This window comes from Strongylocentrotus purpuratus, unplaced genomic scaffold (assembly GCF_000002235.5).
Source record: "Strongylocentrotus purpuratus isolate Spur 01 unplaced genomic scaffold, Spur_5.0 spur5_scaffold_21, whole genome shotgun sequence".
Classification (NCBI taxonomy): domain Eukaryota; kingdom Metazoa; phylum Echinodermata; class Echinoidea; order Camarodonta; family Strongylocentrotidae; genus Strongylocentrotus; species Strongylocentrotus purpuratus.
The window spans coordinates 30,877,343-30,896,701 of record NW_022145607.1 but is presented as its reverse complement, the minus strand read 5'-3'; the positions used below and the strand labels follow the sequence as shown (position 1 = coordinate 30,896,701).

The 19,359-nt window shown below is 37.0% G+C and overlaps 1 protein-coding gene across 1 annotated transcript in view; it reads right to left on the bottom strand.

The window, feature by feature from the left end:
- Positions 1–780: 780 nt before the first annotated feature.
- The window catches only part of LOC100888341 (NACHT and WD repeat domain-containing protein 2), a 36,919-nt gene continuing 18,340 nt past the window's right edge, over positions 781–19,359 (bottom strand). Inside the window, exons 14-27 of the mRNA XM_003728031.3 lie at positions 16,645–16,885; positions 16,130–16,207; positions 15,000–15,180; positions 14,045–14,196; positions 12,514–12,652; positions 11,955–12,112; positions 11,263–11,355; positions 10,578–10,808; positions 9,855–10,034; positions 8,203–8,359; positions 7,233–7,368; positions 6,132–6,348; positions 5,065–5,341; positions 781–4,616 (exon numbers count right to left, since the gene is read on the bottom strand). Coding sequence (XP_003728079.1) covers positions 4,222–4,616; positions 5,065–5,341; positions 6,132–6,348; positions 7,233–7,368; positions 8,203–8,359; positions 9,855–10,034; positions 10,578–10,808; positions 11,263–11,355; positions 11,955–12,112; positions 12,514–12,652; positions 14,045–14,196; positions 15,000–15,180; positions 16,130–16,207; positions 16,645–16,885 — 2,635 coding nt within the window. The 3' untranslated portion in view covers positions 781–4,221. The remainder of the gene's footprint in view (positions 4,617–5,064; positions 5,342–6,131; positions 6,349–7,232; positions 7,369–8,202; positions 8,360–9,854; positions 10,035–10,577; positions 10,809–11,262; positions 11,356–11,954; positions 12,113–12,513; positions 12,653–14,044; positions 14,197–14,999; positions 15,181–16,129; positions 16,208–16,644; positions 16,886–19,359) is intronic.

Here is a 19,359-nt window from a genome sequence, read left to right as displayed (position 1 = left end):
ATGGTTAATGTATTGGAGTGTTGCTGTACTGTGATTTTGTGAGTTAAAATCTGCTAGCATCTTGTTTACATTTTAACAGGGTGTTTCACAAACCAGTTGAGGGACTATGTATACTAGCTGAATACAATGTGAGCACAACATTGAATTCAATACCGGGTATATACGTCTTTCAAGAAAAGGTTGAGTTCTGGGAATTAAGAGGTGAAAAATAATTTGTGAGTGTTGTATAATCATTGTATTATGCAAGCGTGGAAGAACATCAGATTAAAAAATGTTCCCTGAAAAACATGGCTCTTCAAATGCCTTGATATTCTAAATATGGCACATGTTTGTATAGTCCCATATCATCTTTCTGTGTACAGTGCTTGTCACTTTACCAAGACTGGGCAAAATTTCTTATCATTATGATAATTCCAGAACCTTGCAGCTGTACACTTAATGCTAGATGATCAGCCTTTGTGATTAATTCCACAACCTTTATTTCACAATGCAATCACATGACCAGAACTCAACTTTATCTTTAAATAAATATCACACAACATTTTTTTTTAAAGAGAAGTGGACAAAAAGTTGACCTCTGAAAAACATTTACATTATTAAACAAAATAGTTTGCTTTCACAGAAATAAGTCGACATGAAACTATCAAAAGTGCTTTTTATTGTACATTTTGCACTCAAGGTATCCAATTTTATTACATTCTTTGGTAATACATGTACATGTGTTTACATTTTCTTCATAATTTTCACATTATGTACATGAATATATACAATTCTTTGATGGCTTAAAAAAAAAAAAATACATGTATAATATTTCCGAGATGGGAATTCAATAAAAAAAAAAATCAAATAAAAATCATGATGTATTCTTTACAAAGGGTTCATAGAGTTTGAATTGCAAGATAAGGCTGGAATGATTTCCCAGTAAGTAGTTGAAAGAAAAAGAAAATAGGTACAGTTTATATGAAAATACATGTATACCAGTATATAATTTTTTTGTTCATAGTTTATCACTTCTAGTAATGTATACATGAGGTATTCCAGAAATCATATTCAAAATAAGCCCTCATGCATACTGTTATGGAAATTAATATGATATAAGATTTTACATAAACATACATATATTTTGCTAAACTATAATGCATAATAGACCCTTGTGTCATGTTCACTAGCTTAACAATTATTTTCTGTAACTATTCTTTGGCATGCAGTACACAGCAAAATACACTTACTGACAAATAAAACTCTAGTACTACATTATGTACATGTAATTCTATTACAATAAAAACTTTTCAAAGAAATGCACTAAAATTGTTCATTCTTGCATTGTATCATAACTATATATTCAGGTAGTTTCACACACTGACCATAAAAACATACATATAACCATTACATATTTACATCAGCACAACACAGATTGCCACTAGCGTTTATTTTGAACAACTAAATCACTCATACCCATACCAATTTTTGTTGTAGATAAAAAACGATTTGTCCTGATTAATATTCAACCAGTCCACCTTCCATTCTTGAGTTACAAAAAAACATCATATTTATGAGGGGATATGAAAAATTCAGTTGTTCACTGTATGTTGTTCAAATGTACTCCATATTAGTACAAAATCAAATAAATACATAAATATATCACTTTTTGGATGACTTTTATGATGAATATACACTGTCAAGTCCATTTTACATAATGCCTTTGCTAGTTTGGAGAGGTAGCCTAAACATTGCTAATAAATTATAGTAGAATTACTGTACAGTATAACTCATTACTATATATATAGTACAATCACAATCACATGATCAAGATATGAAATAAATCTGTTGCATCGTTATGCAAAAAGAATAAAAATACAAAATATTACTATCACACACGCCAGTTGTATATGATACATTTGTAAAATCCATGTTACCCAATGCCTTTGCTAGTTTAGAGAGGTAGCCTAAACATTGCTAATAAGTTATAGAAGAATTACTGTAGAGTATAATCCATTACTGTATCGTATAATCACAATGACACGATTAAGGTACAAAATAAATCTGTTGCCTCTTTTTACAAATAAGATAAAAATCACATTATTACTATCACGCCGACAGTTGTATATGATAAATGTTTATCAAATCCACATTACCTAATGCATTTGCTAGTTCAAAGAGGTAGCCTAACCATTGCTAATAAATTACTGTAGAATTATTGTATAGTTCAATCCATAAATACTTCACAATTACATGAATAAGATACAAAATAAATCTGTTGCATCTTTTTACAAATAAGATAAAAATCACATTATTACTATCACGCCGACAGTTGTATATGATAAATGTTTATCAAATCCACATTACCTAATGCCTTTGCTAGTTCAGAGGTAGTCTAAATGTTTCTAATAAATAACTGTAGAATTACTGTATAGTTCAATCCATAAATACTTCACGATCACATGGTTAAGATACAAAATACATCTGTTGCATCTTTATACAAATGGAATTAAGAGCACAATATTACTTTCACACACATCAATTGTATACCAGTCTGTGGTAACATGTTTGATTACATACATTTTGTAATGTAATCAAATTTAACGCACAAATCTTTGTTAACTTTCTTGTTCAAAATTCTGTCATTCACCTGTTTCAAATAAATGTATTTCAATAGTCAGAATCGAAATTGCATTCATTACGTGTTGTATGGTAGGACAAGCCATAATGTTTGTCCTACCTAGCAACAATTAATGTATGCAATTACCTTTCTGACTATTGAAAACATGTAAAATTATTCGTAACAGGTGAATAAAAATATGTGTAGGTATAGCCGCTTAGTGTGCGGTGGGCTAAAGAATATATATTTGTAAATGCACCAATACTCTTAGTGAACAATCAGGTTTCAATTTCATGTATCTTAAATTGAAAGACCACTTAGGGCACCATGATATGAAAGACCGCTTAACACACTATAATATGAAAGACATGATGGAAAATCTGATTTAGATGGAAAGAAAAGGCACCACATTCTTTATCATCTGCTGAAAGCAATAGGGGCATTAAATAAAATTACTTTCATGTCAAATTTATGTCATTTTTCTTAAAAGCAAGACAATACATCCATCCAAGAAAGACATATGTTCAGCATCAGCATATTTTCTTCACAGAAATGACATTTCAGGTAATATTCAGCCAATAAATAAAGTTTATCTCTGCATCTGAATACTCTATCTTAATATAAATTTGCATAATTGTTCAAGATCGATGCATATGAAAACATATCAGAATATTTTCTTCACAGAAATGACATTACAGCTAATATTCAGCCAATTAATATAGTTTATCTCTGTATCGGAATACTGTATATTAACATATATTTGCATAATTTTTCATGATCGATGCATATGAACACTGGAGTTTGAAATACATTTTACATATAAAATTACAGTTGAATTTCATAATACTTTTTGCTCAGTTTAAAGAAAACACAATTATACACATGACTCCATGACAATAATGTTGGACATTCCAAATACACGACTTAATAAGAATTCTTGTGACTTAATTGCATAAATCTGAATACACCATGCAAAAAGTAGTACTTATATATTGGACGACTGGTAATTTGTTACATAAAAGTAGTACTCAATATTGGATGACTGGTAATTTGTATCATAAAAGTAGTATAATATTTGTCCACTGGTCATTTGTTGCATAACATTTTGATAACTGACTTTACTGCTGAGAGAGAATTAGGGAAAATTTGACTTACGCAACTTTGAGTTATGCAGAGTTGACTGTATTCAATTTTGCGGAATTCAACATTATAAAATATTTGATCGCACAAATTCTGAATAAAAAGGTGAATATGCTACATAAAACCTCAACATGCATGAAATATTTGTGACAGAAAGGGAAGGGATTTGTAATTACATTCCTTGCTTCTACTTAACTCCCTATTCTCTGTTATACTACTTAGCCTCCAGTATCTAAAGTGAACAACTACAAGTAAGATAATTTGAAACAATGGGTCTGTGCTCTACACCATGAAAAAAATAAAGGTATAGTGCATGCTCATGATGTTGATAACGAGGATTGAAACAAATCCTTGAACATCACATATCACGTTTCAGTCCATATGTGTTTACAACTCCCTGACTTTATATCAATGGTTAGACACTTATCAGAAGACCAATTACTGTGGATATAAAATCCACTGCATTCTTCAATGGCACTCTCTCACCTTGAATCTCCTACGATGCGCAGGAGATGAACAGTCCCGTCATCGACACCCACCAACGTCCGACTGTTATCCGCCGAGAAGGCATAGGCGGTCACGTCATCGTCCTTCTGCCTGAACTTCCCCACGGGCTGGTTATCGCCGACACGCCTCGTGATCAGAATCCCATCCTTCACGCAGCTCAGGAATGTCCTCTGCGCGTTCTCCTTGGCGTTTCCTTTGGCGTTCATGAACTGTGCCCTTGGGACGCTCAGCTTGGTGTACGTGCCTGGGCGTTTGTCGGTGTAGAGGGGGTTACCGGAAGAGGTGTCTATGACGGTGACCATGATCTCACCTTGCTTGTGCTCCTGTTCCACAATACGTTTCGATCGGGCACTTCTTGATTGGGGTCTTCCTGTTAACAGAAATCATTTTACAAAATAAATATACTATCAAAACAAGTTATTCTAAACAATTTGAGTTCAATTTAAAGTAACTAAACTAACTATTTCTTCTCTTTTTTTATCAACTTTCCTCTTTGGTCTCTTCTTGATTTCAACCAAAAACCCCTTCCAACAAAGCCGTTCCCATTTTTACTGTACCTTCATGCTTTTTCCTTGCTGGCATACATCATGTCATCTATATTCGAAAATCTACATGATTTTACAGTGGTTTCTGTGCATTCCTTTTTTCTTGCATTTGAAGAACCCTTTGTGTCGTTTTTATCACAATCCTGTAACTATTACCAGATATTTTAAATAATGATTAACTAATTCTCAATGATTCTGGTGATTTCTTTTTCAAAAGTGGCCATCCATAATTTGATTTGATTTAAAAGAGCAACAACACAGACAAAACCTCACCGTTTCCATTCAACGCATCCCTCCACTTCATGTGCAAGAAGACGATGAGCTGGTCGCCTAGGTAACGGATCTTATGAAATCGGGTCATGGTGACCTTGAGGTCGACCTCCATCAGCGGAGTGCCTTTAGAGATGTGCCAGATTCGGACGATGGGTGGGTTGCTCAGGTAGTCTTCCTTCTCGGTGTCCTTGGCCATCGGCTTCAGAGAGGTGTCCGAGGTCCTCACCGCCACCGTGGCCAGAGACTTTTGGTCCTCGCTCAGAGCTGCTGCTGCAATCTGAAATAATTCAAAAACATCATCCAGTTTAACTATGGTAGGGGTATCAGAAACATGTCAGCAATTTCCAAGGATGACTGGTTTGTTCATGTACAGTGAAACCTGTCTATAAAGACCACCCAAGGGAGACAAGAAAAGTGGTCTTTATAGGCAGGTGGTCTTTACGTTCAGGTTCCTTTAGCACATGTTTCAATGAGTAACCGTTTTCAAGGGAATAAAAAATATGGTCTATGTAGACAGGTGGTCTTTCTATATAGGTGGTCACTAAAGCAGGTTTGACTGTATATATTGGATGGGAAGAAATGGGTTGACTTGACACAGAGAGAAGGTTGAGTATTTGAAATGGTATTACCAAAATTGTAACCTTGTGGTACCTCTTTACAGTCCAATGTGGAAAACCATTTTTGTACAACTAAAAATAACATTCTTGCATATTTATATTTTGAAACATAAAATTTAACCTATGCATTGGTCCAAGAAATTATGGCAACATTTATTTGCGCTTTGCTCTTCTCTCTTTTTGCTGTTTGGCAAAAAGATGTAATTTTTTTTATTTTTATCATTTTGAAATCATTAAACACACTTTTTCTTATTTTCTACTTGATCAGAATAACTTTCAAAAACAACAACAAATGACCCCAAAAAATTAACACAAGCTATAAAGTCATGATAGAAATAACACTGAAGTGTCCATACATGATTAACATGACTTGACTTTTATTGAATTCACTATACTAATTGCTTTATTAAACTGAAGAAATATTAAAAAGAGGCCGTGTTCACTACTTACATGAAAGTCAGGTCCATGGTGGAATTGTTTAACACAGAGAGTGTAGTTATCAAAGAGAGGTATCTCATCAGGGTACGCCATCCAGTCGCCGATGCACGCAGCCGACAAAAGGTCGTAGATGAAGATGTCGCCGGGTTTGTTTGGTGTCGTGAAGCAAGCGATGGCGTGGTTCTTACATTTTACAAAGAGGTAGCGCGGGCTGACGTAAGGGAGGAGTCTAAAAGAAAGAAGCAACAATTCCAATAAGCCATTGATGAATCAATATACAACTGTCAATTGATCAACACATCATACATGTCTCTCATTCATCCACCAAACAATTTATTCAGCAATAAATCAATCCATCAATCAATCACTTCACCTATTACAAACAATTCGTTAACCAATTATTTTGTCCATCTTCCAATCAATTGATGAATATATTAAGTGCACATTTAAATGCATTATTCAATCTATCCATGCATGCATTGACTAATCTATCTACTAATACATCCATCCATCTATTGATCCAATCAATAAATTAGCCCACCTACCCATTCATCCATCTATCAATTTAACCACCCTACCACCCACCCACTCACCTTCCCACCCATCCATCTATCCATCCACACACCCACCTACCAATCCATCCACCAACCCACCCGCCCACCCCCATCATCAATTAACCCATCCATCCATCCCTCCACCCACCCACCCACACACCCACCCATCTATTCACCCATTTATCCATCCATCCACCCACCCACCCACCCATCCACCCACACACCCACCCATCTATTCACCCATTTATCCATCCATCCACCCACCCACCCACCCATCCACCCACACACCCACCCATCTATTCACCCATTAATCCATCCATCCACCCACCCACCCACCCATCCACCCACACACCCACCCATCTATTCACCCATTTATCCATCCATCCACCCACCCACCCACCCATCCACCCACACACCCACCCATCTATTCACCCATTTATCCATCCATCCACCCACCCACCCACCCACCCACCCACCAACCCATATATTCACCCTTTAATCCATCCATCCATCCACTCACCCACCCATCCACCTCAACCCTCCATCCACCCATGCTTACCTGTGGCGTGCGATAATCGCTATCCTATCAGCTTTTCTTGGGGTAGACTTCAGGTTCCAGATATCAAAGTCTGATCCGTTGCATGTAGCAAACACAAAACACCCGTCCTCGGATACGCACCGAACCTTATCCATTACTGCATAAAAGTAAAACAAATTAAAATTAATTTCATATTTATGTTCATAGGCTTACTTTTCTTATACCATCTCAGCACCACCAAACTTTAGAATAACTTGCATTTTGGATATAAATGAATAGTTATAATATAAATAGGAATAGATAAACAAAACATAAAGTCTCTTTGAGGTTCTGAATACCGGTAGTCATCATAATATACAAATCAAAATTGCTGGTTACTACAATCTTTCGGGTCCATCTATTGACAAACTCAATTCAATCTGATATAATAGAAATACAAAATAGTAGTCCAGGGACTAATTGCACAATGTTTACAATGTAAAAATAGCCATAAAACAGAATATTTAATTGGAACAAAAAAGATAATTATAAAGAAGTAAATTATTGATACAAATCAAAATCACACTTTTATACGGGTAAAGAGTTTTGGAAACAAAGTTAATCATTAAAACAAAATATAAGTGAAGGATCACTTGAATAATTGGCTGAAAATTAGTTGAGGTATCATCATTATAATGAAATATAAAGTACAAATTATTTTAAATCAATTATTCCAAGATATGTAATCGTGTGTCAAAGAAATATATATTTTGTTACACTAACGAAGAGGTGACTTGTGATGTTTAAGTTAATGACCAATTGGTATTAAAACATATAAATGAAACATATTGAAATCAGGGAAAATACAAGGATTTCCAAAGTCCCTTTTGTGAAGTTCAAAAAAGCCATTTTACAGTGACATAGTGACATGAGCATATAAAGGCAAATTAGTCACAGAAATTCAGCATTGGTTATCGATAACAAGTTTGATGAAACAGAGCCCTGATCTTACCACAAACGGCCTCGGTCCCGAGGACCGCGTAGGCTTGGGGTACGCTCTGGTTCAGATCCCACAAGATGCAGTCCTCCCCCTTGCAAGACGTCACTGCCTTGGAGCCGTCAGGAAAGAAGATACAGGCACTCACTGGGCCACTGTGAACCTGCTTTACCTGAAGAAAAAAAGAAATAAAAGGCGGACATAATATTTGTCCGGGTTTTGTATATTTCAGCATAATTAATATTAAATTTTGTTTGGTATCCTATATTGATCGAGCAAAATGCTAAAGATGCTCCAACATGACCCCAGGGAGGTGTTCCACAAAGATTCTAAGTTGGACTTAACAACTATAGAAAGCTGTTAGCATCTATGAAAATATTTTGTAAAAGTTATTTTAAAAGGTATAAAATGTTGATTCAAATCCTTCATATTTTCTATTATCTAGGAGATTATATGTTCTTGATGTGGAATTTATAAAAAGTCTAAAATACTTGAATTTTCGCCTTTGTATATATTTTATTTTAAGGCTACAAATGGCTCTCCATAATGTTTAAGTCCAACTTAGAGTTAAGTTCAACTTTGGATCTTTGTGAAACACCCCCTGGTGCTATATGAGATATATGGAAGAAGCAAAAATGACATGAATGACAAGACAAACCAGTACCCTAGCCTAAAATAAGGCTTACAATTAAGAATACCGCTCTATATAACAGGGCTGTTAGCAAATCATTTACACAAAATCCCAAAATTTTCCCTGATGGAGTGTCAAATGCTAGGATAATTACTTTTAACCTATTTCCCATTTAAAAAATCTTTACTGAACAGTGCCTGCATGTACGTGTATTTAGACATGCATCCTACCGGTAATCATCAACTGTATATGCTGTTTGGACATAATAAAAATATAAGGGGGGCAATGAATTCCTCTGACTTGCCCTCATTTTAGTGAAATTTTTAGACAAATCCTTAAGTTTTTCCTGACTGGAAAAAGGGAATTCTTTTTCCAGGTTTCTCTTATTTCCAGAACAGCTGAGGGGTGTTTCACAAAGATCCTAAGTTGAACTTAACTCTAAGTTGGACTTAAAAATTATGGAGAGCCATTTGTAGCCTTAAAATAAAATGAATTCAAAAGTGACAAAGAATCAAGTATTTTAGACTTTTCATAAATTCCACATCAAGAACATGAAATCTACCTGATCATAGAAAATATGAATGATTTTTATCAACATTTTTTGCCTTTAAAAATAATGTTTACAAAATATTTTCATAGGTGCCAATGGCTTCCATAGTTGTTAAGTTCAAATTAGGATCTTTGTGAAACACGCCCCAGGGGGGTGTTTCACAAAGATCCCAAGTCCAACTTAACTCTAAGTTGGACTTAAATATTATGGAGAGCCATTTGTAGCCTTAAAATAAAATATATTCAAAAGAAAAAATTTAAGTATTTTAGACTTTTCAGAAATTTCACATCAAGAACATGTCATCTCCTTGATAATAGAACATATTAATGATTTGAATCAGCATTTTATGACTTTTAAAATAACTTTTACAAAATATTTACAAAGATGCTAATGGCTTTCCATAATTTTTAAGTCCAACTTAGAGATAAGTTCAACTTAGGATCTTTGTGAAACACCCCCCTGGTGTATTATAGAAGAGAATCTTACCTTTGGAGCACTCTGGGTGAACTTAGTGATGTGGTTGGTGTCCCATATCCTCACCGTGTGGTCATCACTGCCCGTTGCTAGGAGACCATACTGGGAGGTCGGCTGGCAGAAGTTGGCACACTTGACGGGAGCCTTGTGGCCGCTCAGTTTGCACCACTCTTTGGCTTTCATCTTTAGGATCTGCAACCAAAGAAAAGCGTTTTTGAATTATTTTATTATTTCATCATTTAATTAGGTCGTGGGTTCAAACCTCGACATGGCACTAATGTCCTTTGGCAAGGCATTCATCTTTTATTTATAGGGTTGGGGATTTAGGAGGCATTTGGGTCTATGGTTAATATCTAAGTTTAAGTGGTGTATATGTCGCCACAGCTATGGTCGCCAGAGCAAATGGCACACCAACAAATTTCTTTTGAGCAAAAATATCATAGGAGGGCATTTCACTAGAGCAAACTTTCACTGGGGCAAATTCTCTTGAGTTAAGGAGGCATTATGGCAAAGTGGTAAGGCAGTGGTCTAGTAACCGGGAGGTCTAGGGTTCGAAACCAAGTCCACTCACTAGTGCCTTTTGTTAAGGCATTGATCCTCTGGTCCCCTGGTTGCTCTCTTTAATAGCAGTCAGCTAAAACAAACAAAAACCAACCAAATGTCATCTGAGCAAAAGTCACCAGAGTGTATGATTGCGAAAGCAATATCACGTTGGATCACACGACAATTAATTACCTCCACGGTGTCCTTTTCGTCGAGAGACAGCCCAAAGTCCAGGTTCGGGGACACCACACCCCTCCCACCCAGGCAGTTCAGGTTGAGGACCCCCGTCGCAGTGGTCCCGGCCCCCTTCACGTTCCAGCAGTAGGTGCCGTTGTTCAGGACACCGCAGAGGATCTTGTTATCCTTGGAGAAGCTCAAAGAGCTCTCAGCACCCAACACGCCATCAGAAAATGTCTTCAGCACCTATTGTGAAGAAAAAGAATATTAAATGAATATAAAGCCCAGTAGTCATGTAGCACACTTTTTCATGGATATTTCAGGCAGTAATTTTTAAATAAAAGTTAATTAGGGATTCTCTCATCGAAATGTTTCACTCTCTCCGTAAAAAAAGAAGAAATGTTAATTGAAGCAGCATTTGATTCAGATAAAAAAAATTCACTACATTTACTCAAGATCAATGTATGTATGTTTCAATCAGACATTATGGCCCGACAAAGGAGGTGTCGCAGTTGTGTGGTTTAAGCACTCGACTCGAAATATGCAAAGGCCGTGGGTTCGATCCCCGACATTGCACTAATGTCCTTTGGCAAGACATTAATATACACTTGCCACTCCATACCCAGGACAGAAATGGGGACCTGATAGGATGATGATAGCCTTTGTGTTGTGGTGCCAATTTGAGGAGGCAGTGATTTACCTTCTGAGCGAATATATCCCAGATGAACACAGCCTTGCAGCCAACTCCCATAAGCTTCCCGTCAGGAGAGAATGCCACACACCTCGGCCGCGTCTAAACAAAAACAAATAAATCAAAAAATCAGTTTGATTATTACATTTCAAACAGCTTTGCTATTGATCAAAGCCCCACCACACTAGTTTGGCCAGGAGGGATTAGCCATCCCTGCATGGTCACTGACAGGTGGTTATCTCATCAAATGAGCTCTCAATTAACATAAGAAAAAGAGGAAGGGCGCAGGTTGCTATAAGTAGTGCAGTGGGGCTTTGAAGGGAAAATGAAATATTTGTACGGGGACAAAAGTTTTGTGGACCACAGTGCTGTGATAACAATTTCATTAATTCATCTTCATTGTAAAAACATTTTTTCAACTTACATGCCATGTTTTATAAGCATACCAAAAATATTGTTAGGATCCCAGCAGTAATGTGAAGTAATAGAAATATATGTATCATTGTAATTCATTAATTTTATCTAAAAAAATACAATTATGTACAGCCCACAGGCATTGAAAAATGTACTCTAATGGGAGGAATTCATTCCTTGAAATGCTAGTGCGCTGTAAATAATCAGGAGCGTCTTGAGTGTCAAGTCTGACAGATACGAGTTCTATATTCAAGAACCCAATATTATTAATGCCCATGATGGTTCACCTTAACGTCACTTTTCTGGATCTCTTTCCCGCTAACAGCATTGTAGATGGTGAGTTGGCCGTAGGAGTAGAAGTACAGGTGCTTGGAATTGGCAGGGACAAAGATGGTGCCGTTGACGGGCTCCATTTTGGACACGTTAATGCGCTTCAGAAGCTTCCCTGTGAAGATAACAAATACAGTAAAAGATGAATATGAAGGCAACTCAAAGGAAAAAGCTTCAGTAGATTCCCTGAGAAATTGAATGATACAAATAATCAATTAAGACTAATGCCATCATACACATCTGCCTGGCAAAAAGGTGTATACACATTTGTTGTAAGATTTTAGTTATAATAAGGAGATAGAGAAACTGACATACAAATGATGCATGTGAATGACTTTTAATTATTATTCGATCTGAGCTGAGGCTGTATGCAGCTATTGCACAAAGCCATCGGGCTGAGTACAAAGATAATATATTGCCTATTACTTTTCACACCTTCGAGGATGTAAAACTCATATCGTGTAGATGTAGTCCAACAAAATGTCCTTGTTGGAAGTGAACTGATCAATGACTTGCCTTTAGAGAGACTTGATTGTCCAATCCCATAGGTACAGATTGACTTGTTCCCCAAGATGGCTACCCAGCTGGCCGAGGGAGGAAAGGCAGCCTTCAATGCTGCTGTCTCTATGGTAGCCTCAAGGGCACCGCTTGCAACCTGACAAAGAAAAAAAAAAGAATAACAGTTACTGATCTCATTCAATCTGGTAAATGTAAGGCTTATAAACAGTTTAAAAAGTACCAGAAACCCTTTTTGTCAACATTTTCTGATTTCAGTTGGTAAATAGCAAGATACAAGCTATACAAGTTTGATAGGGCAAGGGTTGCACTTGCGAGATACTAGCAATACAAAGCTGATGTTAATATTTCTCCTAATCAAGTGAAGTGGTAAACAAATGAAAAGTAATAAAATACATATATCATTTCCCATATACTTCACAAATAGCTCTCTACAGGAAGGCCTCATTTTACATTCCTTTTAGATGTTACCGTAAATCTCCGTGTATAAGGCGCACCTGTGTATAAGGCGCACCCCTATTTTTGGAAGAAAAAAATAAATAAATAAAAAAAATTAAAAAAAAAAAAAAAAAAAAAAAAAAAAAATCGTTTTTTGTTCTGTTGTTGTTGTTGTTTTGTTGCCGAAAACCCACGCGGGGAAGGACCTTCATTTTACATCGAGGTGCAGTTGAAGTTGTGGACTTGTCACAATTAATAGTAACAACAGTCTAAGGCTTCATGGTACCAAGTGTCCCACACCAGCCTCCTCACATCACCTAGCAGAAGCAGTGTGTTCTATGCCAAACATCAATAGTCATGCATGATCTATTAGAAAGATTACTTTCAAACCAAGATGACAGACAAATTTGAGTGTTGTTGTAGTTTCCGAGTGGTGAGTCAACACACTGATTACTGATCTAGGAGACATTGCCAGGCATAGCGCAATAAATCGAAACTAAAAAAAAAAAAAAAAAAAAAGAAAAATTCTGTACCTGTGTATAAGACGCACCCCCAACTTTCAAATTTTTTCGGCGGCAAAAAAGTGCGCCTTATACACGGAGATTTACGGTAGATTCATTGTATATCCTGGGGGAAAAACATTAAAATATCTGGAAAATGTATATTCTGATGCAAGTAGAACATTATATTCAATATATTCTACTCTAATTTCCTTTCTGCTACCACTTAGTTATCTATTGGCATATGCTACTCAGCTATTACCAAAGGGGGTGTTTCACAAAATCTAAGATTGACTTTAAGTTGGACTTAACTATGGCAGGCAATTCATGCCACTGGTTGCTCTTGCTATTGGTTTCTCAATTATGATCTTTAGATAATATTTTTTTCTTCAATAATGAACTATCAAAAAATGTAAATTCTGTAGATTTGTGACCACGATTTAAATGTCCATTAAGAAACCAATGCCTGGAATAGTTAGGGGAACCAGTGGCATGAATGGCCTGCCATAGTTAAGTCAATCTTAAAGTCGATCTTAGTCTTTGTGAAACACCTCCCTTGTCACATACTAGGAAGAAGTTAAATCTGCACTCACTATCCATATTCTGACTGTGTTGTCCGTGCAGGCTGTCGCTAGGAGGTTGCCCTTAGGGGAGAACTGTACCAGTGATACAGGTGCAGTGTGGGTAAGGGTCATGACCTCTGCACTTTGGACTTGGCTCTTGGACAAGGCTTGCCAGCACAACTCTGTAAGGACAAAGAAAGAACAGGTTTGAAAGAATTGTAAGGGTCAAATGAAACTGTCATTGACCAAAAAAATCTAGTGCAAACTCTAGAATAGTTGTGGACCATTTATCAACAAAACTCAAGAAAAAAATGTTCTTTTAATATACATAGAATGAAATTTGGACTGTTTTAAGACCAAATAAAGATGTTTTTCATGTTTCAGTATTAAAGAACTTCATTCTTCAAAACGAACAAAGATAGCACAGTAGATGTAATAGTATGTTCCAGGACTCTGTAATGTTCACATTTTAAACGGCACATCATCGGCATACACATAAGGTTACAACAGGTTTACGAACAAAACTGTCCTACAGCCTAAAAATATGGTTTGCTGATAATCATATACCCGTAATGACTTACAAACATGGAGCACTCTCAACAAACAAACAAAAAACAAGAAGAAAACAATTTGATGCACTACTAATCCTCATTACCAAGTCCTCAGAGAGGTATAAAGCTTGTAGTCTCCTGTTTATTAACTAAATTGCCTTCCTAGCAGTCAGGTGAAAGAACGATCATCAAACAAACAAATATACAGTCAAACCTGCTTAAGTGACCACCTGTCTATAAAGACCACATTTTGTGTTTCCCTTGAAAAATGGTTTCTCATTCAAACATGTACTAAAGGAACCTGTCTACAAAGACCATTTTTTTGTGTTTCCCTTGGGCGGTCACTGTAGACAGGTTTGACTGTATATGTATCATCAGACTTCGGCTGTCAAGGGCATATAGTATAGTGGAATTTAGCAAGCTAGTGTACTCACTCTTGGTGCGGTTAGTCTTGAGGTACTCGGTGGCGACCTGGCAGCATGCTGAGGAGTCAGGTTCATTGAGGGCCTGCTGGGTAATGAGTTCAGGGTTCTCCTGGATGATCTGGGCGTTGGCTCGTACCATGTAGTAGAAGTCGGTCACCTTCTGGGACTTGTGGTCCGATTGGTCTGCAGCCTGTCAGGATTGGATTGGGATTATCACTCTAATAGTGCATCTGTGTCATCATCACAATCATCATTGCCATCATCGTCATCATCATCATCATCATCGTCATCACAATCATCATCATCATCATCATCACCATCATCATCCTGACTGTAATCATCCTCACTGTAATCATCGTCATCATCTTCATCATCATCATCATCATTGTCATCATCATCGTCATCATCATTATCAATATAAATTCATCATAATCATCATCATCACCATCACCATAATCATCGTCATCATCACCATCATCATCATCATCATTATCAATATACATTCATCATAATCATCATCATCACCATCACCATAATCATCGTCATCATCACCATCATCATCATCATCGTCACCATCATCATCCCCGGCAATCTGAATTTCATTAACAAGACTGCACCTGATAACCATCAGATATGGACTACCGTAATTAACGGTGTATAAACCGCACCTTTTTGCCGCCGAAAAAAATTCAAAGTCGGGGGTGCGGTTTATACACGGTACACCAAAAAAAAAAGTTTCGATTTATGACGGTATGCCTGGCAATGTCTCCCAGCTCAGTAATCTGTGTGTTGACTCACCACTCAGAAACTAAAACAACACTCAAATTTGTCTGTCATCTTGGTTTGAAATTAATCTTTCTGATAGATCTCAATATGTAGTTTATAATAATAATTCCTCCAATTTTTCTTCTATTACATGGTGTACGACAAGGTCCTATCCTAGGTCCTCTACTGTTTTTTTAATTTGCATTAATGATCTTACATATTCAGCTGCACCTCGCAGAAAAAGAGGGGTGCGGTTAATATACGAGGGAGGTTTATACAACGTTAATTACGGTAGACAAAAAGGTACTTGTATAATACATTCAACAATCTTCACTCAAATATACTGTAAAAGAAAATGATGAGAGTTCACTGACCTGAGCAAGTTCTAGAATCAGTTGATAGATCCTTCCAGTCAGGCACTTGGCTTCTATCCATGGTATGGAGCACATAACCTTCAGACAAACAGATCAAGTTTATTGTAGTTAGATATTCAAATATATTTATAAATGAATACATACATGGACATTGCGTAAAATGAGTTATTTATAAGACCAGAGAAATAAGTGTAAATTTATTCTGTACTTTTCATGATATCTTTAGTTTTGATGTACTATTTTTAAATCATCGTCGTGAAATGCAGTATGTGGTGACGTCACAGTTGGTGTTAAGCTATCAATTTTGATATCGGTATCGGGCTCTTAATTTCATCAGCAAATCTTTCACTCGATTTAAGAGCTCTTGACTGCTCTAAATACTAACACTAACACTAACGCCCAACTTGAAATCACTCAGTGTACTGTCAAACGTATTCAATTTTGCTACCTACGACAAAGAAACGGTTAGTATTAGGATTAAAAGATAAAATTTTGCTGAAGGTTTTCTGTCGCACCTTCTCCACTTCGTCCCACATCTTTGCTTGGATGAGATGATACGGAAGCTCCGTAAGCTTCCTCATGTTGTAACGAGGGCCGGCCGTTTTTTTTAACTCGCTCTGGAGCGACTTGGCACTGGCTGACCTCTCGTCCTGGTTGACACGGTCCAGGACCAAGGGTTGGGTCTGGACCTGCCGGAAGGCTACGTCCACTTTCTTGGTCTTCTTGCTCACGAAAGGCTTAGGCGTGTACGCCCATCTGTGAAAGGAGCAACATGCAAATGTTTGTTTGTTTGTTTGTTTGCTTTATTTATTCACCATGTAAAATAATTGTTTACAGAAAATAAAATTCAGTGGGTTACATTGAGATATAATACATAGTAGGAACAGTGCATAAACAAAAAATGTTTGAAGCGCAACGTCCCTAAGATAACATAGTTGATACTTATTAGTTACAGATATAACATGGCTTAAAACAAGACATTCTGTTGTTACAAAAAGAAAACAAAAAACAAAAATCATGCCCCTTAACGTATTTGAATAACAAGCAAAAACAAGGAAATACACATTACCTCTTCTTGACATAACTAGCATACCGTATTTGCCGGCGATAAGGCCGCACCGCCGCTTAGGCCGCACCCCAACTTTGACATTTCAAAGAGGGGGAAAAAAAAAACACTATTTTTTTTTTTACAAACTGATACCAAATTCATCAATATTCTTATAATTTACCGGAAGATTAGCTAAAAAAGCGATCGCAGGCAGATTTGGTGTCCGATTTACCCCTACCACAATGTACGGTGTGATGCGAAAATGCATGAAATGGAAAAACAAAATGGCGACTTCGGATCGATGCTTCGCGGCAGGTCCGTTTTACGGTCCCTTCCTTTACTTTTGCAATGCATTGGCACGAACTTAGATCAAGATATATCAGCAAAAGTTGTTTTAGGAAGTTATTGCAATGACGACCTTCGTCATTGCCTTGTTTTCGTTCACATTCTGCCCCATTAATATTCTCCTGGTTTTCCTTTTCCTTATCCTCATCCTTATCGTCAGGAAATCGCACGTATGACTTGACCTTCAAAATGCCATCTTCGTACTCAAAATTGAAATCTGAAACCGACTCCGTCAAAAGTCTCTCAAATTCTTGAAAAATGGAACCCTAAATAATCTAAAACTGCCATAACTTTCTCATATAAATTCTGTTTTGTATATAAATCTCACGGTATCTTTATCTCATAATTGCACATAGCCATGCCAAATGTCACGCTCCAATGGCTTTGCAAAACATAAATAGCGCCCTCTAAAGTTCTGGGAATTGGCTTTCTTTCTGTGGCCGTATCTCCATTATGGCTTGGCAGACCCGTACCCTTTTTTGGATTTAGATACTTGAGGATATGCCCTTTCCAGCCATATACAAAATTATATACCCTATCACTGACCAAATTTGAGAAAATTGCCCTCCAAATTCGCCATTTTCAAGAAAATTCCGAAATAACTTCAACTTGCTCTAAAATGGCGATCTTTATACCTACATCAATGAAACTTGGCAGATATACATGTATGTATCCATATACATGACAACTGTCAGCCAAGTTTGGTAAAATTCGCTTATGTCAGTGCAAAGTTATCGCCAAAAATGATGTTTTTACTATGCAATACGTGATAGCGCGTTTAATGCGTGCAATACTTTAGGCGCAGATGACAATGATGTCAACCTGACCGCAATGAAGTGCCCTTTCGAATGATACCAAGTATGGTATATGTTCACATAGAAAATTTTGAGTAAATCGCATTCGAACAAGGGTCACTATACAAATTTCGCCGAATTTCCGCCCGATTATAACACGTATCGGCCATGACGTAATTTTTTCAGAATGTTATTTGGTTGTGTTAGTATGGGCGGCCGTTCGTGCCAAAGCACGCGTTGCAACATGTTTATCATGCACCAAAACCTATTGGTTTTGCACGCAGTGCTTGCGAGCCCTTTCTAGATCCCTTCCTCTACTCCAATTCCCTTCAAAATTCGTAGGCGTAGTCTCTAGCATTACTTCAAGGTCACTGAATTCTTCGTTCTCCGGAAACCCTCATGCGTGACCGTCCAGGCACCATTTTTTTTCCGTTTCGGACCGTTTTGGTGACCTTTCTTTTGCCCTAACTATCTTCACTACCACAGAAGCTACAGACTTCTTACATACTGCTCTGGATAGTCCTAGAGTAGCTCCTTCGTTTGACACGTAGAAACATGGCGTCATTGCACGCACATCGTTGTGACACGATGGCATTTCTAGTTTCCGTCTTCATGTCAACATTGCAAGATAAAATTGTCGATAAGATGTTTGAAAATGTCCTGTATCATAGTGGTATAGTTTTTTTACCGTATCTAGTCCCATATGTGCAAATTCGTGTTGGTTTTGACTTAGGTTTTTTAAATTTTTTTTTACTCTTTCGTCGTAAAGGCCGCACCCCGACTTTTTGATATTTTCTCTTCCAAAAATACTGCGGCCTTTACGCCGGCAAATACGGTAACTGTTTTGTTTGTTTTACCTGACAGCTAAGAAAGCATGTGACGTACTACAACTTTTCAACTCCTGTAACACCAGAAACTTTTGTGGCATAAAACTTTCACAAATTTTAAGGACCAAACGTTTTCCCCAACATGAAACTTTCATGAATTCTTATCCACTTGAGAGATTTGCAAACATTTTTTGCACATGAAAATTATCTGGTCTA